General features: G+C 49.3%; 1 protein-coding gene across 2 annotated transcripts in view; it reads right to left on the reverse strand.

The window, feature by feature from the left end:
• ADGRD1 (adhesion G protein-coupled receptor D1) overlaps positions 1-24,774 on the reverse strand; it is a 176,790-nt gene that overhangs the window by 108,014 nt on the left and 44,002 nt on the right. For both annotated transcript variants that reach the window (XM_069558653.1, XM_069558652.1), the window contains 3 exons: positions 24,331-24,441; positions 22,417-22,492; positions 9,655-9,796 (listed from right to left, as the gene is read on the reverse strand). In XM_069558653.1, coding sequence (XP_069414754.1) covers positions 9,655-9,796; positions 22,417-22,492; positions 24,331-24,441 — 329 coding nt within the window. The remainder of the gene's footprint in view (positions 1-9,654; positions 9,797-22,416; positions 22,493-24,330; positions 24,442-24,774) is intronic.

A 24,774-nucleotide genomic window follows, 5' to 3' on the forward strand; every position in this document is an offset into this window, starting at 1 on the left:
ATCACAGAAGTTGTCAACTGGTGATCAGCTGACCCAATTCAACCCACAGATGTATGCATTTTGGTTGAAAATATTTAAAGCAAATTTGAATGAGCTGCCAACAATACAAATCCAGAAATGCAATTTTACATCCAGATGTATGGCTTCCTTTCAGAACATCAGAAGTTGTGGCATTACCACCGAGGAAGCCGCATTGCACGCCCCATCCTCAGGATGGCCCCGGTGTCCCAGAGCCGCGTTCACACACTGCACGGCTCAGCCCAGGCAGCCAGATGGCTTGAGAGGGTACGGAATCCCAGGGGCACATGGGTCCCAGCACCCCCCAGGGCGGAGTCCAGGGCTTCCTTCAGAGCCCTAGTCCACAAGCACCTGGGCATCCTGAGAGTCAGACAGAAGTCCAGGTGCTAGAATTCATCAGGGCTTCTGCTCTCGCAGTCCACAGCTTGGGGAGCTGCACTCCATTGTTTAGATGCTACAGCGGTCAAGGTGCACGACCCCCCACAGGTGATCCTGGGGGAACAGCACCCACTTGCCTACCACCCTCTGGCCCAGGACAGGCTCATGGTCCAGGCAGACCAACTTACACACCCTCCCTCCTTCTCTCTCCTGGGGCCTTCCATGGTAACGAGGGGACATGCACAGAGAGGCGACCGTCAGCACCAGCACAGGGTCCCTAACCAGCCCGGACCACCCTTGGGCAGAGCTCCTCCAGTCCTGCGAGCTAAAAGTGCCCTGCTGGAAAACTCTCTCTTCACTAGAGTCAGCCAAAGCTGGAGTCTGCTCCTGTGTTGCAGACTATGAACTGAACGCGTGCTAACTACTTCCTGCTGCTGCTAAGTCGCTCCAGTCGTGTCCGACTCTGTGCGACCCCATAGACTGCAGCCCACCAGGCTCCCCCGTCCCTGGGATTCTCCAGGCAAGTGCACTGGGTCGCCATTTCCTTCTCCAATGCATGAAAGTGAAAAGTGAAAGTGAAATCACTCAGTCATGCCCGACCCTAGTGACCCCATGGACTGCAGCCCACCAGGCTCCTCCGTCCATGGGATTTTCCAGGCAAAAGTACTGGAGTGGGGTGCCATTGCCTTCTCCGAACTACTTCCTAGGTGGGTGTCATTATCCCGGCTTACTAAGGATGAAACAGAGGCAGGGAGGCTAGCACCCCATTGGGGAGCACACAGCTGTATTTGTTGAGTCAGTGTATGAGCCAATGAATAAACATCTTCTCGGAGGACAAATTACACCTGTGATAGTCTTGTGATGCAAATTTTCTTACTACTCCCTAGACTACTCACCTCTCTGACTCCGAAATAACTTCGGGTGGGCAATACCAGCGCCTTGCACATGAGGCTCACACTGTGAACTGCGATGGCAGCCACACTTTCCCCAGTATCTGGGCTGGTCACTGTGGTCCCCATCCTGCCTGGGTCTCCTCCCCCGTGGTGGCTGCAGCAGCCCCTGCTGAGAGGCACACGGCAGCCTCGGGTCAGAGGCAGGCAGACCCAGCACAGTCTGGCTCTGTCCACAACCCCGTCACTGGTCCTCCGGGAGATGGTATCAGATATACAGAGGGACAGACCCTCCATTTTGACCACTTCCCAGAGTCCTGCTACTGGAACATCACCAATATTGGGCTCCATCCCTTCCAAACTTTATGACAAGCCTGGTGGATGGACGGCCTGTCTTTGGGACTGACAGTCAGATGGAGTGAAGGCCAATAGATGGGTGAATTTTAGACAACAGCCACTGAAACTGACAGCACTTAGTGCTTCAAGATACTGACTTTTGGTTTTCTAATTCTCAGAGTTTCCAAAGAATCTGCTTCTCTCAGTCTGCTTCTTTCTGAGGGTAACAAAGGTCTTATCTTCATTGGAGATACAAGAGATGCAGGTTCGATCCCTGAGTTGGGAAGATTCCCTGCAGAAGGAAATGGTAACTCATTCCAGTATTCTTACCTGGGAGATGCCATGGACAGAGGAGCCTGGTGGGCTACAGTCCACAGGGTCACAGAGTTGGACACGACTGAGCGACTGAGCATGCAGGCACACATCTTCATTGACCAAGGAAAGGTGACTGTTCCATCTTGATTCTTAAATAAAGGTTCTGACTAGCGGCTAAGAGCAATTCTAACTGGCCAGAGCTCTGCCATTTCTGAAGCATCTTTTAGGCAGGGGACTCTGGCACTTGCCCCAGAATTGACCACAGCAAGGAGGTGCCCTCAGTAACTTCTCGAGGGTGGTGTACATCTGCTCCCCATTCCCATCCCCCTCAACTGGACTGTCTATCACAACAGTCTGTACCCCACTGCCAGCTGCCTGGCTACATGCTCTGACCTGGGAAGGGTCACAGCCCTGCAGGCTCCCCATGCAAGACAGGACACTCAGAGGAGCCGCAGGAACCCGTAAGCAGAGACCTGCAAATCAGCACAACTGGCATCGGCCAAAGGATGGGTCAGAATCTGGACTGTTTGGTGGTTTGGGGAGCAAGGAATGTGAAGTAAGAAGGCACTGTGATGGTTTGAGCATGGGCTCTGATGATACACACTCTGGGTACCAGGCACGCCCGACACATCGACTCTGAACAAGGTGTGGAGCAGGAGCCCAGGCCACACTGGCCATCATGGTCTACCTGACCCAGGTCCCCACCCACAGGCAACACGGAGCACTTAATGAGCACTGGGGTCTCCAAGCAAAGCCCCTTGATATCAGGGCAGTGGATTCTAGTTTATTTCACTGTACCCATAACTGACTTGAGTTGGTTTCCTAAAAAAAGAAAAAATAGTGAGAACATTGTTTTCATGTAAAGAATCAAGTGGCGTGACATTAAAGAGGGTGAAACAATGCCATTGGTAGCAACACGGATAGACCTAGAGATTGTCATACTGTGTGGAGTAAGTCAGACAGAGAAGGGGAAATATTTCATGAAATCCCTTATATGGGAAAGCTAAAAAGAAACTGTACAAATGAACTCATTCACAAAACAGAAACAGACTCACAGACTTAGAGAATGAACTTATGGTTGCTGGGGGCCGGGGGTGGAGGAGGACGGGAGAAAGGGACAGTTAGGGAGTTTGGGATGGACATGTATACACCGCTATATTTAAAATGGATAACCAACAGGGACCTACTGTATAGCACAGGGGACTCTGCTCAGTGTTATGTGGCAGCCTGGATGGGAGGGGAGTCTGGGGAAGCACTGGGGTGTGTGTGTGCATGTGTGTCTGTACGTGTGCTACATCAGAGTGTGTGCACATATGTGTGCTTCGGTGTGTGTACTGTGTGTGTGAGTCTGTGTCTGTAAGTGTGCTGGATCTGGTTGTGCACATATTATTTGTGTGGCAGTGTGTGTCCTGGGGATGTGTGTGTGTGCACATGGACATCCATGCCCTGCGAACTCACTGGGGGTCTGGACACCAAGAAGCCCTGCATTTAGTCCTCTGTCCCCATCTCCCCTGCCCACTCAGCCTCCTACCTCAGCTTCAGGACCTTGTCCCCAAGCCCCCAACTCCCCAGCACCCGCAGCCCCAGCTCAGCCTGCTCCCTGACATCCACCAAGACTTACAGCCCCCTTTAGGGCCACTTCAACCTCAAACACACATCGCTTCCAGAATCATTCAGAGCAAGCCTTCTCTGCTTTTATGCACTTGGATTACAGACTTGCAATACCTCCACGCCACATCATAAAACCCCCAACACCAGAAGCACTAAAAATGCCTCTGTTTCACACTAGAACCAAATTTCCAACACAGGCGATCCTGCCGAGCTCATTTGCCTCGTTAGCTGCCTCCTCTTGATGGCAACGGGGGAAGAGCCTCTGGCCCAGGTGAGCGTCCTCTCCATAGAAAGAGGAGCCACACAAATCAGGACAGAGCTACTTATATGGTGCTGCTGCCTCTGAGCTCAGCACTCGTTCAACAAATATTTTCTGAGCCAAAGCTCAATGCCAGGCATCAAGAGGAAGGAATCAATGGTTCCAAATGGGGTCCAGGGCAGCTTGCCCGCAAATGCACAGGCTCATTAAAGAGATGGTCAGTTTGAACGCTTATTTTGATTCCCACTCCTCTCTAGCTACCCTGCCCTTTTACATATACTTTCTGTATACCCACAACTGCTGTGAGTTCAGCTACTGAGAGTCCTCAACTGCTAGAATTGCTTTCAGTAGGTAAGAGCTTCCTGTCTGAGGTCACTCCCTTCCTGTACAGCCCTCAGTCATGTACTGGACTAAAGGCGAGAGCCCCTAACTTTCAAGGGGACCATTCTGAAGGGCCATCCCAGCTTCAGAGCTCACCACGGGGTCACCTTCAGTCTTTGCTGAGACTGCATCACAGGCCGCCTTCTTCTACTCAGCCTTCCTTCCTTTCCCATATAAGTCAAGCTTGCAATCCCTCTTGAGTAAACTTCTTGCACACAAATGTCAAAAAAGAAGAGATGATCCGTTTGCATAAATACTAAGATGCGATCCTCGGAGGCGGCACTAGCGCAGAGCAAAGACGTTAAAGAGGGAGACGGGGTTCTTCCATGGGGAGATCAGAGAGGGCTTCGTGGAGGAGGCAGTAATGACTCCAGTGACCTTGACACGGGTGGGACTAGACCCCAGAGATGTGGAAGGCCTTCCAGATAACAGGAGAGGCACACACAAAGGCAGAGGCCCACCAGGCCCAGACTTCACGGGAGAGTGAGTGTTTCTGTTCCTCTGGACAGAAGTTCAAGCAGAAAGTCACACTGGAAAGGTCCACTCAAGACTGACCATGCGGCCCGAAGTTGAAATGCGTCTTCAGGGAAATCTGAATCATTGAAAGATTTTAAATAGCTGAGTAAGACCACCTGGCATGTGTTTCTGGAAGACAAGCTTGGGAACTCGGGAAGAATAAAGCGGGGAGAACAGTCAGGAAGCTTCTAGCTCAGGCAGAACCAAACCAGCAATGAGACTCCGAACCAGGGGTGGGGCAGCTGGAGGGAGAAGGTGAGGGATGCTCAGAAAACAGGGTCACAGCTGGTCCCACCCAGAGACCAGGAGCCAGGAGGGCATCACAGTGCCAGACTCTGAGCAGAGAGAAGACGATACAGTGACGGAGGTCAGACACAGAGGACATGCAGGCTGGGGGGTAACATGCCCACCTGCACACTTCCGGTGGAGAAACCTGCCACGGAACAGGAGTGAGACCATGGGGAAAAGTGGGTTTTGTGTCACCCGGAACAGCAGTCCGGAAGTGGTGGCTGAAATCAAGGCAACCTCATGAATTCAGAGAGGTAAACGCTCCTGCAGACGGAGTTGGAGCAGGTGGCGCAGTGGAGGAGGGGCTGATACCAGAGGAAGGGCACCACCTGCAGGGGGACAGGTCCTGCAGACCCGGAAGTGGGAGCCTCAGGGGCTGCAGGGGGTGGGGTGGGCTTTGACAGAGCGCAGGCGAGCAGAGGACTCTGGAGATGCGCTGCGTGCAGGCTAAGTCGCTTCAGTCGTGTCTGACTCTCTGTTACCCCATGGACGATAGCCCACCAGGTTCCTCTGTCCGTGGGGATTCTCCAGGCAAGAGTGCTGAAGGAATCTTCCCAACCCAGGGATGGAACCCGAGTCTCACATGTCTCCTGTATTGGCAGGTGGGTTCTTTACCACTAGCACCACCTGGGAAGCTCCTCTGAAGACATCTCTGCAGTGTGCAAATGTGTATAGAAAGTGGAGATGGTAAAAATCAACCTAGTTTGAAGAAGAGAAGGGGGAGGGAGGTAGGTATTGAAAAAGATCGCTGAAACATGGGATCCAGCGAAGCCACTTCTGCAAGGACATACCCAAAAGGACTGAAAGTAGGGTCTGGGAGAAATGCTTGCACACACACACACACACACACACACACACACACACATTCATGGCAGCATTGCGCACAATAGCCTAAATGTGGGAACAGCCCAAGTGTTCACTGACGGATGTGTGGATGAACAAAGCGTGCTCCACCCACACCATACACTAGGATTCGGCCTTAAAAAGAAGGACATTCTGGGGCTTCCCTGGCAGTCCAAATGGTTAAATTTCTGCTCTTCTACTGCAGGGGGCGCAGGTTTGATCCCTGGTCTGGGAACTAGGATTCCGAATGCTTCACAGCGAGGCCATAAAAGAAAAAGAAAAAACAAACAAAAAAAGGAGGACATTCTGTTCCTTCTGTTCTGACCTTTGCTATCACACAGATGAACTCGAGGACTTGATGCTCAGTGAAATAAGCCAGACACGAAGGGACAAATCCTCTCTGATGCTACTTACACGAAGGCCCCAGAGTAGTCAAAGCCACAGAGATGGAAAGGAAAAGGGTGTGTGCCGAGCGGGGACTGAGGATGAGGAGGGGGAATTCGTGTTTAATGAGGACAGAGTTTGGGTTGTTTGAAGTCAGGAGAGTTCTGGGGAGGGATGGTGGTGAAGGATGCGCACCAATGTGAAACGTGCTTAACACCACTGAACTGTGCACTTAAAAATGGTCAAGATGGTGAATTTCATGTTATGTGTATTTTACCACATTTTTAAAAATGTTTTGTTATTTTTCAAAAAGAGAGAGGAGAGAGACCAGGTAGGGGAACATTCTCAGGTGAAGACTGTTTGCAGGTGGATGAAGAGGATGAGAGAAGGGGGAAGGAGCAGGCGGCGGGGGTGGGGGGCCGGTGGCCGGGGATGGAGGGAAGGTTCCTGAAGAAGGTTGGCCGTGGAGTAGAAGAGGAAGGAGCGATGAGAGGGGCAGTAAGGAATCAGCAAGACCAGTCAGTTTAGCTCAGTCGCTCAGTGGTGTCTGACTCTTCGAGATGCCACAGACTGTAGCACACCAGGCTTCTTTGTCCTTCACTAGCTTCTGGAATTCGCTCAGACTCACATCCATTGAGTCGGTGACATCATCTAACCATCTCATCCTCTGTCATCCCCTTCTCCTCCTGCCTTCAATCTTTCCCAGCATCACAGGCTTTTCCAATGAGACAGTTCTTCACATCAGGTGGCCAAAGTACTAGAGCCTCATCTTCAGCACCAGTCCTTCCAATGAATATTCAGGACTGATTTCCTTTAGGATGGACTGGTTGGATCTCCTTGCAGTCCAAGAGACTCTCAAGAGTCTTCTCCAAAGCATCAATTCTTCGGTGCTCAGCTTCCTTTATGGTCCAGCTCTCACATCCATACATGACTACTGGAAAAACCATAGCTTTGACTAGACGGACCTTTGTTGGCAAAATAATGTCTCTGCTTTTTAATATGCTGTCTAGCTTTTTTTCAAAGGAGCAAGTGTCTTTTGATTTCATGGCTGCAATCACTATGTGCAGTGATTTTGGAGCCCAGGAAAATAAAGTATGTCACTGTTTCCATTGTTTACCATCTATTTGCCATGAAGTGATGGGACCGGATGCCATGATCTTAGTTTTTTGAATGTTGAGTTTCAAGCCACCTTTTTCACTTTCCTCCTTCACTCTCATCAAGAGACTCTTTAGTTCCTCTTCTCTTTCTGCCATAAGGGTGGTGTCATCTGCATACCTGAGGTTATTGATATTTCTCCCAGAAATCTTGATTCCAAATTGTGCTTCACCCAGTCCGGCATTTCGCATGATGTACTTTGCATATAAATTAAATAAGCACGGTGACAATATACAACCTTGACGTACTCCTTTCGCAATTTGGAAGCAGTCTGTTGTTCCATGTCCAGTTCTAACTATTGCTTCTTGACCTGCATACAGATTTCTCAGGAGACAGGTAAGGTGGTCTGGTATTCCCATCTCTAAGAATTTTCCACAATGTGTTGTGACCCACACAGCCAAAGGCTTTAGCATACTCAATGAAGCAGAAGTAGATGTTTTTCTGGAATTCTCTTGCTTTTTCTATGATCTAACAGATGTTGGCAATTTGGTCTCTGGTTCCTCTGCCTTTTCTAAATCCAATTTGAACATCTGGAAGTTCTTGGTTCATGTACTGCTGAAGCCTAGCTTGGAGAATTTTGAGCATTACTTTGCTAGTGTGTGAGATGAGTGCAATTGTGCAGTAGTTTGAAACATTCTCTGGCAACAAGAGAATGGGAAAGACTAGAGATTGCTTCAAGAAAGTTAGAGATACCAAGGGAACATTTCATGCAAAGATGGGCACAATAAAACACAGTATGGACCTAACAGAAGCAGAAGATATTAAGAAAAGGTGGCAAGAATATACAGACTAACTATTCCAAAAAGATCTTAGTGACCCAGATAACTACGGTGGTGTGATCAGTCACCTAGAGTCAGACACCCTGGGGTGCTCAGTCAAGTGGGCCTTAGGAAGCATCACTATGAACAAAGCTAGTGGAGGCACTAGAATTCCAGCTGAGCTATTTCAAATCCTAAAGATAATGCTGTGAAAGTGCTGAACTCAATATGCCAGCAAATTTGGAAAACTCAGCAGTGGCCACAGGACTGGAAAAGGTCTGTTTCATTCCAATCCCAATCAGCAAGATGGTCAGGATGAAAGAGGGAATGGAGCAACAGCTGTCTGGTGCTGTCTATCTGCCTGGGAAAGCACAAGTGCAGACAGACACTGGCCGGAAAGTGTGGACAAATGGGCAGAGCTGGGTTCTGAGGGAACCAAGAAGGGGCCTGACCTTCGTGGGGAACCATGGCTGGGGGGTGGCAGGGTGAGGCAGGAGCTGCAGTGAGAGCAGCCTGTCCTGACTCATCAGCTTCCCTCAATGCTGTCTCATTGAGGAGGTGATAAAAACACAGGCAGACAGACACAGGGGTCGGCACACCGTAGGTCTTCAGATAATGTTGGCAGAATGGGATGGAACAGTATAAAATGGAACAAAATAGAAGATCCTGGCGGGATCGGTCTTTGTGGGACTTCAAAGGATCAAAAGTGGATTGAGTTCTTATTACACAGAGAGTGGATAAACAAGGTCCTAATGTACAGTTCAACATCTGTTCAACCTCTATCGTAAACCATCATGGAAGAGAATACGGAAAAGAATGCATACTGAATCACTTTGCTATACAGCAGAAATGGATACAACATTATAAATCAACGAAACTTCAATAAAAATTTAACATATATATTGCATTCTTTAATAAATTCCTTGAAAACATCAAGCTTCAACCATAGTGCACGATCCTGGCACAAGGAAAGTCACACTTTTTAAAGGACAGGTGCACATCTGTGTCCCTGATACACCTGTCATTCTTATCACAGACAAAGATAGAGTGAAGGTGGAGATAATCACAGTTACAACGGGGCAAAACAAATAGCTCAAAACTGAAAGTATAGAAACGTCTCTTTGAAATGCTAAAATGTTTCCCAGAAAGAACCAAGCTCTCTGTCTCGCTAACGGCTATCAACAAAGATAAGTGAGAATGAGCCAAGGTATCCCCTCCTCCAAAGACAACATTTATTGTAAAACAGAAATAGCCACAGTTGCTGTGCACACATCTATGAAAGCAACGTCTGATCTCAGAGGCCTTTTTACACAAAATTAATACTGTGCGTCCAACCCCAGAGCTATCCAGGGGACTTTCCACTGCTGTTCAAAAATAATCACAAGAATGGATGCCAAAATCCTAATTCTGGCCAGCACCGATCCATCCAAGATTCTTTCTACAATCATACAGACGATCAAATATTCCTTGCTGCAAAAGGAAATCAAAGAGCAGAAATGAGGACAAATTCACTCTAACTCACCAAATGGTGCCGGAGGTGGACAGTGATAAGAGGGGAGCCCGATAAATTCTGGGAGAGCTTCGGCGTCGGGGAGACCTCCAGGGAGATCAGATAGCTGGTCGCAGAGAGCAAGCAGTTTTTGTAATTTGCTGCCTCGGCAATCCTTGGGAACAAATGAAAAATCATTACAAAACAGAAATTTAAAAAATTAAAAAAAAAAAAACCTTGAGTTTAAAATTTCATGTTAAGCCTGAGACTTTTGAGACTGAAAGCTTTTGGGGGTGGAGTTTTTATTTCTATCAAACAGCACATTCTGCTCTAAGACTTGGTGTTGGTACCAAAAGGTGAGATGGAGCCCTTGACCTCACAGAGTCTATAGTCTAGTAGAAGGAGGGGGTAATCCAGGAAGTGGGGAAGAACAGGAAGATCAAAACAATGAGATTAAATCTCAGCCATACATTCACTTGACCTGGGACAAGTGACTTACCTGTTGGAATTTGCCATGCCCAAATTATAAACCGCTGTGGCAAACAGTAATGTGATGGACACCTGTTGTCTTGTCACCCAGTAGCCCTTCATCCCTCTCCTGATAAAGGCACTTCAGCTTCACTCCAGGTGACCACCCCTTCCTGACTTGTAGCCCATATGCTTTGGAGAGACCTCCATCCTTAACTCAAGAGTAAACCTCGCTATCACAATTTGAGTGAATCAGTGCACTGCATTCCTCAGACCATACTGATTGTTCAGATGCAAGCACATGTTCCATTAAGATCTGAAGAGAAGTAACAAGATTCAGATGGAAATGATGGGTCAGAGATCTCTACTTCTCTCTGCTAGATGTCAGTCTGGAACCATGAGGTTCCAGCTGCTGCCGCTGCTGCTAAGTCGCTTCAGTTGTGTCCAATTCTGCGCAACCCCATAGATGGTAGCCCACCAGGCTCCCCCGTCCCTGGGATTCTCCAGGCAAGAACACTGGAGTGGGTTGCCATTTCCTTCTCCAGAGGTTCCAGCAGCGGCTTATAATCATGAACAGAGAGACTGACTGGGAAGGAGATCCATACCCAGGAAAAGCTGAGAGATGGAGTTGAGTGATAGCAACTGGACGCTGCATCAAGCTGCTCCTGAAGCCAGCTGTCCATGCACCTTTCAGCTGATGTGATCCAACAAACTCCCCTTTTGTTTAAAACAGCTTATGCCTGGGTTTCTGTTGCGTATGCCCAATCAAAAGAATCTTGGCTGATAGACATAGTACTTGTCTCGTGGCGTTATGAAGCTGAAATGACATTCGGGGCCAGGACTAGGATGAGGGAAACAAGGAACTTAGGGTGCAAGATCTAAGAAGGTGTTCACTTTCAGGGTTTGCCACTTGCAGCACATGAATGACCCCAAGAATGAACACCGCTCGGAACATTGTGTTCTTGGTGACTGCTTATCTAGCCCTCACCCTCGCCCTGCCTGGTATACGGTCAGTAATCAGCAAATGTCTGTTGTCTTACTCTGAATTTCAGACATTTCACTAGGATGCCTGCGACATGAAGTCATTCAGCCCCGACTCAGGTCACCCAGTCATCTGCTGGTTTCTTTCCTAATCTGGACTTTTGCATGGAGACTCTGTCCCTTCCCTGTGTTTATACTCACAGAATCATCTTCATAACATCAAGCAGATCCCTGGGAGCTGGGTGTACAATCTACTTCCTCCCTCAACTAGTTTTACCTGTTAACTAGACTCAAAGCTGGTGACCAAGACTAGAGCCAGTGAGACCCACGCATCTCCCCCCAACACCACCATCATCACCATGGGACCCAGCTCTTTAAACAAGCCCCTAACATGAGTCCCTAAAAAAGAGCAGGTCCCCAGCAGCACACAGAACTATTCCTGGAATCGTCAATGTGAGATGTTTTTTAAAAATATTGTTGTAAAGATTTAAAACCCCTGGGACTTCCCTAGTGGTCCAGTGGTTAAGAATCTACAACTGCTGAGCCTGCACACCACAACTAAAGAAGTCCACGTGCCTCCACAAACAGACTGCATGCCACAAAGAAGACCAAGCATAGTCCAAAATTAAAAAAAAAAAAAAAGATTTTATGACCCAGAGAGATGTTGTGGGGAGGGAGGTGGGAGGGGGGGTTCATGTTTGGGAACGCATGTAAGAATTAAAGATTTTAAAATTTTAAAAATAAAAAACTAAAAGAAAAAGAAAGAAAGAAGGAAAGAAAGAAAGAAAGAACAGGTACAATAGCAGTTCATTTCCAAGCCTAGGAAGAAAAAAAAAAACCCTAGCCCTGCCTTCATGGAAATACCCTGCCTAAGGGTATTTCCAACAGAAAATATTCCCTGTAGCAAAACAGAGGCATGGATTCCTCGTATTTGTGAATATCACCAAGGTTGGAAAGCTGAGGAGCTGCTGGAAACTCAGAGAACATGGTTGATTTGCTTTCTGATTATTCTTCTCTGGAAAGGCATCACTGTGCAAGCCCCAAGCTACAAGACACATATGGAATAAGTCACACAGGTTTAAAAAAGTTAAAGACACTGAAAAGCAAGTCTCACTCTAGCTCGTGGTTCTCAGCCATTGTTTTTCATTATGGCCCCCTAAAGAGTCCTCAGAGAAGGCAGTGGCACCCCACTCCAGTACTTTTGCCTGGAAAATCACATGGATGGAGGAGCCTGGTAGGCTGCAGTCCATGGGATCGTGAAGAGTCGGACACGACTGAGGGATTTCACTTTGACTTTTCGCCTTCATGCATTGGAGAAGGAAATGGCAACCCACTCCAGTGTTTTTGCCTGGAGAATCCCAGGGACAGGGGAGCCTGGTGGGCTGCCGTCTATGGGGTTGCACAGAGTCGGACACGACTGAAGCGACTTAGCAGCAGCAGAAAGAGTCCTGTTAGCCCCATTTTTCCAAACACCCCACCCTTACTCCATCAACACCTCCCCATCCCGTGAAATCGTAGTCCCACAGACATAGAGGAAATCTGCTTATGTACTTCAATATGCTTTAGGTAACTTTGCAGACCCACAGCCACTGTAATATCTCAGACTCCTTGCCCTCAAACCAATTTTCACCTTCTGGAGGTGATATTGTCCCCACTAAAAAGTCAGGGAGTTCAGCCACTGCTATGGAAAGTTGAGACTGGCTGGATGTCCCTCACCAGGGACCAGTTCAGACCCAAAGATAGAAAGATGTGGTCCTCGGTGACACAGAGGCCTGCTCTCTTGCAGAACAATGAGGCTGCCCAGATAGACCGCCTCTCCGCTTGTGATTTCAGGGAGCTGAGATGTTTTGAGCTCAGCACAGTATCCACTGAGATACGGTGAAATGCTTGCCAATACTTCACAGTCCGTGCTTCTCTCTGTGAAGTCAGCATGTATGTAATTCCACCAAACATAATAGAAATCATCTGTCTAGCAAAAATTAGGACTATATATTAGCCAACAGTAAAATCACAACCGTGAGCACAAGACCCTACAAACACATCGGTATTTGCCACATGTACCCTCTCCCCATCCACATCCATTTCCTAACAATTCATCAGGCCAGCTGTCATCTCCCACTAGGATGTAAGCTCCATCGGGGGTTGGCTTCTTACCCATTCTGTTCACAGCTCTCTAAGCCCTTAGAACCAAGCCTGCCACACAGTAGGTTCTCAACTAATGTGTTCAGTGAATTAATCTTCTCACAGACAGACCATGATGACTTAGATCAAAATCTTAAGAAAAACATGTAAAAAATGGAAAACCTATGGAGAATCTTCTCTCCACAAACCCAGTGCAAATCCTGAGTGGATTCCTGGATTTGGCCCCAGAACACGTGGATTCAGCCAAATGCAGCCTAGTAGACACTGCCTTTGAGGACAGGAACTGATATCAGACTCAACAGTCTACACTGTGCCCTTAGGAGCATTTTTAATCTGGAGAAGTACGATTTCCCAATACGGATGGGTTTACACTGATGATCTCCAGTGACTCACTTCTCATGCAGCCAGGGAGGCCTTTCCTTCTGGCTGGGTTTGCCCTGCAGAGAGGCCCAGGTCGGGGTCCATGGTGGCTGAACCAGGAGGAGCCCACCATCCCAACACCACCACCCAAGTCGACAATGACAAGACATCAGATGGACTAAGAAATTACTGTTTACTTTTTAGATGGGATAATGGCATGGAGTTTATTCTGTATTTTTAAAAGTCTTTGTCTTTTAAAAATAGAGACTAAATATTTACAGATGAAACTACATGATGTCAGAGATTTGCCTCAAAATAATTGGTGGGGCCAGAGTGAGGGAGCGGGTTGGGCAGAGGAAGCCCAAACGGCCGTGGGTGGTCCTGGTTGTAACCCGGTGATGACTGTCTCTTTTGTTTTTACAGATGTTCGATTTTTTTTCATAATAAAAAGAGGGTTTTTTTATGACTTCATTTAATCTCTCTGGTACCTCCAGTTTTAATAAGGGTTTTCCTATGTCTTCATAAATCTGATCCAGGCTTGATTTTCTTTTATTTTAACCTGTTATCTGGGGAGCAGTAACACTTAGAGACTGGATTATCTGTCACTTTGGAATTGACTGTACCGGGGCTTGGGGGCCTTTCTGGATAAGAAAACAGGCTCATTCTAGATGCCAGGGGAGAAATGGCAAAGAAGACAGTCCCGGGAGTAGGGGCCACATGGTTGCTCCCCCCTGTACAGGCCCTGCCCTCTGCTTTGGGGCATTCAGACAATGGCAGCACCCACAGGAAATCAGAGCCAGTCAGAGAGGAGAGTGAGACCCAGACAGCACTGTTTTTGCGGGGTCACGAAAAGGGCATGGTGCCCATCCCCACACCCCTGCATCTTTGCCCTAGGAGCTGTGTTCTCCAGACCCCATCAGCCCAGGGTGGCAGCATCATGCCCCACTCCCTCCTTCTGAGAACACTTCCTGTTATTCTGTTGGTGTTTAGTCATTACGTCGTGTGGACTCTTTTGTGACCCCATGGACTGTAGCCCGCCAGGCTCTTATGTCCATGGGATTCTCTGGGCAAGAATACTGGAGTGGGTTGCCATGCCCTCCCCGAGAGGATCTTCTCAACCCGAGGATCAAACCTGAGTCTCCTGCATTGGCAGGCAGATTCTTTACCCCCTTTACTGAGCCACCTGGGAAGCCCTCCTGTTATTACTCTATCCTTTATAGTAGGGAGCACACCCTGAGCACAGCCTGGCAAATGGCCTCTCCTTCTAACTTCCCCCAAATTACTCATCTGGTGCCCCTGGGGACCTGATTGACACAGGCCAAAGTCCAGCCCTACACCCTTACATAGTTCAGTACATTTGAGCCATGACCCCTCTGCTGGTCATCTGTGCCTTAGATTACGCATGGAGAGGTCCCATTTGTTTATTTTGTTTTTATTTCCATGACTCTAGGAGGTGGATCAAGGAGGAGTCTTGCACAACAAAAGAAACAATAAACAAGGTTCAGACAACCCTCAGAATGGGAGAAAACAACTGCAAAAGAAACAACTGACAGAGGAGTAATCTCCAGAATATATATAAGCAGCTCACACAGCTCAATATCAGAAAAGCAAAAAGGCCAATCAAAAGATGGGCAGGAGACCTAAATAGACATCCCTCCAAAGAAGACATACAGATGGCAAAAAAAACACATGAAAAGACTGTCAACATCCCTAATTACCAGAGAAATGCAAATTAAAGCTATAATGAGGTATCATCTCACACCAGTCAGAATGGCCATCATCAGAAAATCTACAAGAAGTAAATGTTGGAGAGGATGTGGAGAAAAAGGAACTCTCCTACACTGTTGGTGGGAATGTAAATGGAAACGGCCATTATGGAGAACAGTATGGAGAGTCCTTAAAAAACTAGGAATAAATCTACCACGCAGCCCAGGAATCCCACTGCTGGCATATACCCTGAGGAAACCACAATTCCAAAAGACACACGTACCCCAGTGTTCACTGCATGCCGTTTACAATAGCCAGGACATGGAAGCAACCTAGACGTCCATTAACAGACGAATGGACAAAGAAGGCGTGGTACATATATACAGTGGAATATTAGTCAGCCATAAAAAAAGAATGAATTTGAGTCAGTTCTGGTGAGGTGGATCAAACTAGAGCCTGTTATACAGAGCAAAGTCAGAAAGAGGAAAACAAATATCATGTATTAACACATATATATGGAATCTAGAAAAAGGGTATTGAAGAGCCTGTTTGCAGGAAGGAATGGAGACACAGATGTAGAGAATCGATTTGAGGACATGGACACCATGGGGGAGGGAGAGAGTGGGACGAATGGAGAAAGTAGCGTCAACATATGTACACTGTCCTGTGTAAGATGGATAACTGGTGAGAAGTTGCTGTATAACACAGGGAGCCCAGGCTGGTGCTCTGTGGGATGGGATGTGGGAGGGGAGGGAGACTCAACAGGGAGGGGACATATGTATGACTGACTTGAGCTGTTGTACCACAGAAACCAACGTAACATTGCAAAAATTAAAAAAAAAAAAGAAAGCATAGAGAGGGTGGAAGATTTCAGGATCTCTAGGGCAGATCTGGGAACTCTGAAATCTGCAAGCAGAACACCCAAGCACATGGAGAGCTCAGTTCTGGTCCTCAAGCAAGAGAAATCAGCATGCGTGGAATAAGAAAAAGTGGTCTCATTAAAAGACCACTCCAAGTATGAGGGCCCCACAGGTGAACCAGAAGGCTGAGAGCCAAAGAACTGATGCTTTTGGACTGTGGTGCTGGAGAAGACTCTTGAGAGTCCCATGGACAGCAAGAAAGTCAAAGTCAATCCTAAAGGAAAGCAACCCTGAATATTCATTGGAAGGACTGGGGCTACAGCAGAAGCTCCAATACTTTGGCCACCTGATGCTAAGAGCCAATTCATTGGAAAAGACCTTGATGCTGGGAAAGATCAGGACAGGAGGAGAAGTAGGTGACAGAGGATGAGATGGTTGGATGGCATCACTGAATCAATGGACATGAGTTTGAGCAAACTCCAGGAGATGGCGAAGGACAGGGAAGCTTGGCGTGCTGCAGGTATAGGGTCGCAAAGAGTCCGACACGACTGAGTGACTGAACAACAGCAACAGGTAAACCAGGTTGTACATGGAGATTTAATACAAAGAGTAAAACTGGAAATATCCCCTAGTAAGTGAACTCCTTTTCTAGCAAGTTCCTGCTCAAACATGGTGTCCTGCTCACTCTGGAGTCCATCTCCATCCTTTCTATCAGAGCTGCATTCTCACTGATGCTTGAGGGGGCAGTGAGGGGACAAGAAATGCTAAGCAGAGGAAACTAAAACCTCCTGAAAGACCTGAAAGATGATGCACATGGAGACGTGGGGGAGAGCCTTGGAGAGACTTGGGAGAATTCTCAAGTGGTATGAGGAGCCTCTGACTGACAGACAAAAAAAGAGAGCATCCACCAGGATGGTGGACATGACCTCCGCGGTGCCCAGGTAAGTTCTAAATTCTAAGTCGCTAAGTTCTTGGTATCAAGAAGTAGTTCCCTGGTGTTTCAGTGACAAAGAGTCTACCTGCCAATGCTGGAGACACAGGTTTGATCCCTGATCCAGGAGGACCCCACATGCTGCAAGCGCTCCCATGCCCTTGAGCTCATGCTCCCCAACAAGAGAAGCCATTGCCCCAAGAAGCCTGTGCACTGCAACCAAAGAAAACACCCGGAGAGCAACGAGGACTCAGCACAGCCAAAATATAATGAGGTAGTCCAGTGGGGCCTCTCCAGAGAGGATGGCAAGAGCCAGAAGCTCTGCCCCAGCCAGGACCCTCCTCTCCAAACCTTGCACTGCAAGAGGCATGGCAACGGAAAATGCTAGAAACAGTGCACCCAGACTCCCAGCTCCTACCATTCTGCCATTTTTGCTTTGTCTGGCATCTCTCTCTCTCACAGACATGCCCCTTCTTTTTGCTGAATCATCAGAAAGTACATCATGACACTCCAACTCTAAATACTTTAAGTGCATCTTCTAAAAATAAAGACTGCCTCCTACATAACCACCCTAACCATCACCACGCTCAGAAATCTGACCCAGCTTCAACCCGTGATCTGGTGCCCAGTCTACAGTCCAGTGTCCTCAGTGTCCCCAGGGTGTCTGTCAGAGCTCTGCTTTCCTGTCAAGGAAGGGGCAGCATCCATTTAGTCACCATGTCCCCCCAGTCCCCTCTGACCTGGAACAGGCCCTGCTCCTGTTACCGCTTCCACTGCGTGGACAGGTGACAGTCCAAATCAAGGTTTTACAAAACAGCCCTCGACTGTTTCTTCATGGGGAGCATCAGGCTGAGCATCTGGGGGCAGGATGACTCTTGCCACTGCTTCCCATCAGGGGATGCAGGACGTCAGCCTGCCCCGATGTCCGTGAGACTGAGCATGACCCCTTGACTAAAGTGGTGTCTGCTCTCCAGGACCTTCTCACATAGTGATTAACAGGTATCCTGTGGAGCAACAGGGAAAAACCCTGTCTCCACACAACCCCTCGCCCAGGGGTGTCAGCATTAAGGATGACTGCCCAAATCAGTGGCTACACCATGGGCTGCTACACAGTGATTCTGACCCTGTTATTCCTTTGGCTTTACAAAGACGTGAAGACAGGGGAATTCCCTGGAGGACCAGCAGTTAAGACTCCATGCTTCCCATGCAGGGTGCAAGGGTTCAATTCCTGGCCGGGGAGCTCCCACATGCCTCACAGCATGGCCAAAAAAATAAATGAAAACACGTAGCATTAAAAATAAAAAGAAATGCAGACATTAAAGTTAAATCTACCCCCTGGAACATATCCTTCTGAAGCACAAGTGAGTCCATCACTGAGAGGCTGAAATCCAGAGGCCCGAGTCCCAGCCCTTCAGTCAAGGAGTCCCATCCCTTCTGAGTCCCAGGCCCATCTATGGAGGAGGAGCAGGTGACTCTGCGCCCTGTCCAGCTCGGATCACTGGTTTGAAGGAACAGCTGTCCCAGCTGGCAGATGAGAATCAGTAAGAACTGAACATTTCTCATCACTATGGGGCCAGAGACAGGGACCTCAGAGGATCCCTTGAGTCCAGGCCCACACAGGGACAAAGGACGACCCCATCCAGGACCTGTGGATGGTCAGTCATTGCCCCAGGGCAGACATCAGTGGGGCCCAGAGTGGTCAACAGAGGAAGGGTCGGGGGAAGAGCCCATCCAGCCCTGTCGCCCTCCTATCCCATCAATCTCATGTGCTGACTCCACACCCCAGGGATGTTTAAAGGATGTCACGATTCCACTGCATCCTTTCAATCTCACACCCAAAAAACATAAATGTGTAAGGGTGATAACACACAAAACTGAAGTGGAATGACGTCAGCTGTTCAAGCAAGTGGGAACACCAGAACACTATCAAGGCGGTTGCATTAATCTGCTTCCAATTGTGCGTAGAATTTGATAATCATCTTAAAGGCAGAGATTGGGAGAACAGCCAAGCATCTCATGTGATGACAAAGGAAGAGCTTACATATCATGTTCAAGGGCACCACGCTTTACTTAAACCATTAACTCAGAGCTCACAGAAGTCCTTAGAAATCAGGACAGCCATCCTCTCTTGGAAAGAAGCAAGCAGGCAGACAAACTGCCAGGCTTGTGCCAAGTTCACCAGCTGGGCAGGGTGGCTGATTGGGAGTAAAAAGCCGGGAGCCTGGCTCCGAGTCTGCAGGTGAACCACAGCTGATGTCACCCCTGTGCCACCTCGTGCTACAGGGGCTAAGACAACAAATATAGGGACCACACTTGATGGGCCCAAGGGGTGATTCTTTCTGAGGTTAATGTTGACAACAAGACATCTTTGCATCACGTGTTAACCCTAGAACTGAAGACCCAACACCTGAAAAATAAGTGGTCATCATCACAAAATCATTCTGTTTTGACTTCAGGAAAATAACTGAACGCTTGCATTCACTGCTGCCAGAGTTCAGAGGTCCATGGTATTAATGTTGCAGTGGGTAGAGGGCTGTGAGTTGGGGGGCTCTTTGCCTGTGTGAGTCTCTCAGCCCACAACTTGCAGAGGGTGTGAGAGCAGATCATGGCGCCCTGGGTCCTGAGGCTCCAGGGAGTTCTGCCTGGAGACCCCTGGCAGCGAGAGGAGAGGGATGGGAGGGTTGATCCATTAGGATCAGTGGTCCCCAATATTTTTGGCACCAGGGAACAGTTTTGTGGAAGACCATTTTTCCATGAACAAGGGGTGGGGTTGAGGGACTGTCTTGGAATAATTCAAGTGCATTACATTTATTGTGCACTTTAGATTATTATTACATCAGCTCCACCTCAGATCAGCAGGCATTAGATCCAGGAGCTTGGGGACCCCTGCTTAGGATGGAGGACAATCACACCTGGTGGTCAAGCTTTAAGCACGGACTCCCCACAGCAGGGCAGACTTAGCCTTGTCCCCGTCACTGCCACCAGCACCGATATAACAGTGCCCACTAGGGCTGTGCAAACCATAGGTACTGCCTGGCCTTATAAATAAGATTTACTGGCACTCAGCCACCCCTGTTTATGTATTGTCCAGGGCTGCCTTTACACAGCAGATGTGACAGAAACAGTATAGGAGATAAAGCCAAAAAATATTAACCATCTGGACCTTTATGCAAAACTTTGCCAACACCCAGAGAGAGTGTGTTTCTGGTCACAGTGAATCAAAGCACCCACTGCCATCTGTAACCCTCAGTCCTGCCTTTGTCCTCTTTCCCAAGGATGAGGGGCGCTGCAGATGTGGTATAAACACGGTCCTCCCCACACCCTTACTCCAACCCACAGAAGGCTTTGGCCATCCCCAGAAATACACATTTTTATGGATTTCACTGAAAAGTCTGTTTCAGTCTGAACCTCCAGCCATGAGAGAGGTAAATACATAAATTGGGGCTAAGGCTGGGTCCACTATTCATTCATAATCTTGGGTTTGGAGAGAAATTTCCCCCAAATAGTCTAGAGGGCATATTTCCAAGGAAAGCAGGTTGCTTCCTTTGTGACTTTCCTGAAGAATTCTGGAAAGCACACCCATGGTGCCAGGTTAAAATCTGACAACGTGCAGGCTCTCCCCGGCAATCACACCCAGAACAAGGCTTCACTCCAAGTCAGCTAAACCACGACTGCCTGCTCCCCCCAGGCCTAGCCCAGGGTTTTTGTACCAAGAGCTGCTCCCTGGTATCAGGTGGGAGAAGAGGCTTCCTCTGAGAGAGCCCACGATAACAGGACTTTTTGCATCATTAGAAAGTATGTATCATTTCTCGTTTATCTGTAAGCGGTTAAAAATAGCTGCCTGCTTTCCATCACACAGGACTCCAAATACCCAGCAGCCGCACCAGCGTCTGAAACCCGCCCCCGCAGCGCCTTCCCATCAGCAGAGATAGTGAGCTTGCAGGAACACGCTTTCTCATACTATCGGCTTTCCCAGGCGTGGTCCTGGCAGGGGAGGGAAGCAGGGCCTCGTCAGGGCCAGGGGTGGAGGCACTGTGCGGCTCCCTCTGAGATGCACAGCCCTGTCTCCAGGCGCCTTTTCAGAGCCTCCACTCTGGGCCGGGCGCTGTGCCAGACACCCGGGAAGAGAGATGGACCAGAGCCTGCCTGCTGCCCTCTACAGGGCCCCCGTCTAGGGCAGATCTGCGGCCAACAGAAACGGCTTTGCCTTCCAAACATTAACTGTAGAAATGGGCCCCTTGGGCTCATACCTCACTGGCAATTTCTCTGCCCTGGCCCTAGACTCTACTTCCCTGTCCCCTCCAAGGGACCCCTTGAAAGGGAGGAACAGGCCCCATGCCTAATCTTTTCCTGAGGGAACCAGCCCCTCCCTGTGGTCTGAGTACAGCTGTTCAGTTCAGTTCAATTCAGTTCAGTGGCTCAGTCGTGTCCGACTCTTTGCGACCCCATGAATCGCAGCACGCCAGGCCTCCCTGTCCATCACCAACTCCCGGAGTTCACTCAGATTCATGTTCATCGAGACAGTAAGGCCATCCAGCCATCTCATCCTCTGTCATCCCCTTTTTAGCTGCTCCACCCCCAAATTCTAGAAGGTCATGTGAACAGACATGGCCAATGAGAGAGCAGGATCTTCTCCCACCATGACTGGGATGGGCACGTGACCCAAGTTGGCCAATCACAGTCTTTTCTAGATTTTGAATGAAACTGACTTTTCATTCATAAAAGACAATTACTCTCCTTCTTGAGATCTCAGGACCCAAACCCATATGGGTCTGAATCTACGGGAGCCAGCAATGCCTCTATGAAGGGGCTTGCCAGGAAATGAGTTGACATGGGGGAGAGCAGAGGCAGGGAAAGGAGAGACCAGGTCATAGCAGTATCTTCTGGGTCCATGGATCCACCCATGCTTGAAGCTGACTACTCCTGCCCTTCTTAGTGCCATGACCTCTCCCTTCTGCCTAAGCTGATATATCCAACACAGTCTTGACTGATGTAGGCATGTGCTGCTCATTTCCCATTTTACAGAAGTGGAAACTGAGGCTCAGAGGGGTCAACTGACTTGTCCAAGGTCACACAGTTCCAGGTGGAATGGCCACTCAGCCAGTGCTCCTGACCACTGCACTTATCAGCCCATGCCCCTGAGGCTTGATGAATCCCCGGTGCAGGCATCCCTGCATCTTCTTCCTTTGCTCTAACAGAGAAGCACCAGGCACTGGCACCCCAAGTTCACTGATACAATACTGCATGAGCCTCTGGTGGCAGGGAGGTGGGGGTGTCCCAGTGGTCTGCTACCCAGCAAACAGGCACCCCTCCCCACTCCATGTTACGTGGCCCCCAGAAACTCACTTGGTGTTGGCTGGCTGGATGTTGCTCAAGTAATAGTGCACCGAATGGTAGAGCAGCCCCACGATGGTGGTCCAGGCTGGGGAAAGAGCAGACGACCAGACACCTGTCAGCATCCCCAGTGATAAACAAGAGAAACACAAAGCCCCCACCAAAAGTGCTTGCCCAGCAACACACAGTGTAGATCTCAGACCCGGGAACCCAGCAGCTCCTCAAGGGAAAGGGGAGGGACATTCAGGGGCAGAACTGACCATGAGGACAGAGTTCCAGTAGAGATTCCACTCCACCCTTCAACTGTGAATGCAGCCACGGCAACCACTCCCTGCTCCGCCCCTGAGCCATCTCTGGGCACGTGGATGCTGCAACTCTTGGCGGAGAGTGAGTGGGTGGGTGGGTAGACATTCCAGGAACACCATGCGCCTCTGAAGGCAGAGCCCGGTTGAGCTGTGGTTGGCGGTGCCGGGCAATAGCACTGCAGCCATGAGTGAATGTTATGGGCTATGTGTGTTTGCAGTATTTACAGCGATCTCAGCACTCCAGTGAGGCAGCGGACGCAGGATTTACAAGTCACCCAGACACCTGTTACTCCTTCTGCTGGGTCCCACCTCTCTGTGCTATTCCAGCTTGGAAACAGGAATCATCCATTCTGTTACCTCCTTCCGCTAGCTTAATAGGAGGTTGGGAGGAGCAAGTCCCCCGATGCTTCCTGAGTTCTTCAGGATATCTGTTGAGTGTGTTGAAACTTCAGGAATGTATATTAACAATTCATGTCACATTTACTATGGGCCAGGTACTGGTGTAAGAGCTGTCTCTTCTAATTCTCACCACAAAAGATTGGGGCAGATACTAAGACTGTCCCCTAAGTCACAGATGAGGAAACGGAGGCCGGGCAGGTTCAGTAACTTGCCCAGTTGAGTGGCTGAACTGGGATTCGAGCCCAGGAATTTCAGCCATGGAGTCGGTACTTGTGACCAGTTAGTTCTACTGCCAAGTTTAAGAAGTTTCCATGTGGGCAGACCACATGAGGCTGTGATCTTGCTGATTCTGAAGACCTGGGGATTTCTAACAGTAAAAGCGGCCACATGAGATGAGACCCCACGTGCAGTGGTATGCCTTAGGTCAACCTTGGCATTGCCCCTGGACCTCTCCCTTCTACAGTTCAATCCAAGTGTGGGAGGACAGTCCCCTGAGAGCAGGACACCCCGGCATCCCTGAGCACCCTTCACAGAGCAAACTAGAGGGTACAGGGAGCAGAGTCAGCTCCCAAGGGCTGGGGAGTGAGGGCCCCGAGCTGGAGAGGGGACCACCACCCAGACTGGTCCTCAGTCTTGAAGGTAGAATGGGAAGCGCGTGGCCTCTGGCCAGATGGTCAGGTGCCGAGAATCCGCAACTCCCTTGACTGCCCAAGGTCCCTGGGACAGAGTGACACGCCTGCAGAGACACAGTCATCTTTCAAGGGGCAGGGGGACAGTCACGAGAGCAAAAATGGCCAGAGCCACCCGGGCTCCCCTAGAGAGTAATTGAGATCACCTTGGCTGCTGTCCCATCACTAATCCTGACTTCAACTGCCCAGGAGGAGAACTCCAGGCTCCTGAGCAGACAAAATCCCTCACCCAGCCACCCAGCCTGAGGCCACCCCAGCAGGGAGGGGAGGTGGCCACATCAGCTTATGGTCCACTAAGAATCCTCCAGTGAGCAAGTATAGAATGCAGATTGCCAGCCTGCCTCCTCCGTCCCAGCACTCAAGGCCTGATTGTAGTTGGCATTATGAAGACATCTCAGGAGCGTCAATGACGCACCGTGTTCCCACCATGGAAACCTGGCCCTGTTGGCACAGGGAGGAGGGCTGGGGCAGTCTCTCGGCCCAGTCACAGCTCACAGGCTGAGTCCCTCTGCTAGGTCCCAAGCAGCACTCACCTTGGCTGTGGAAAGCCTCGTGGGGGATCTCAATGTAGTTCTGCCCCAGGGCCGGGAAGCGGTAGTGGGAGGAATTCATGGTCTTGGGGAGCACTTTGGCCACTGAAAAGTCTAAAACAAGCCAGAGAGATGAAGCTGTAGTCAGTCAACTCCAGAGCAGGAAACTGGGCTGTAAAATCCCATCTGCTTTTGCTGTTTTTTTTTTTTTTTGACAGAATGAGCTCTCCTGGGGAGTGTAATTACCTTTAGGAAACAAGAACCTAAAAGTGAGTGTCCAGAGCAGTAACTGCGACCATGTGGCAGACCTGTCTGGCTGCCACCTGCTGCGTGGGGGCGCGGGCGGGGCTCCTGGCCTGAGGTGACCCCTCTGCCCTCAGGGTAGCCCCTCAGCTTAAGAGGCCTCAGCACCGACCGCATCCAATCAGGCAGGGAGACCCCCGTGCT

Source organism: Ovis canadensis, chromosome 17, assembly GCF_042477335.2.
Source record: "Ovis canadensis isolate MfBH-ARS-UI-01 breed Bighorn chromosome 17, ARS-UI_OviCan_v2, whole genome shotgun sequence".
Classification (NCBI taxonomy): Eukaryota; Metazoa; Chordata; class Mammalia; order Artiodactyla; family Bovidae; genus Ovis; species Ovis canadensis.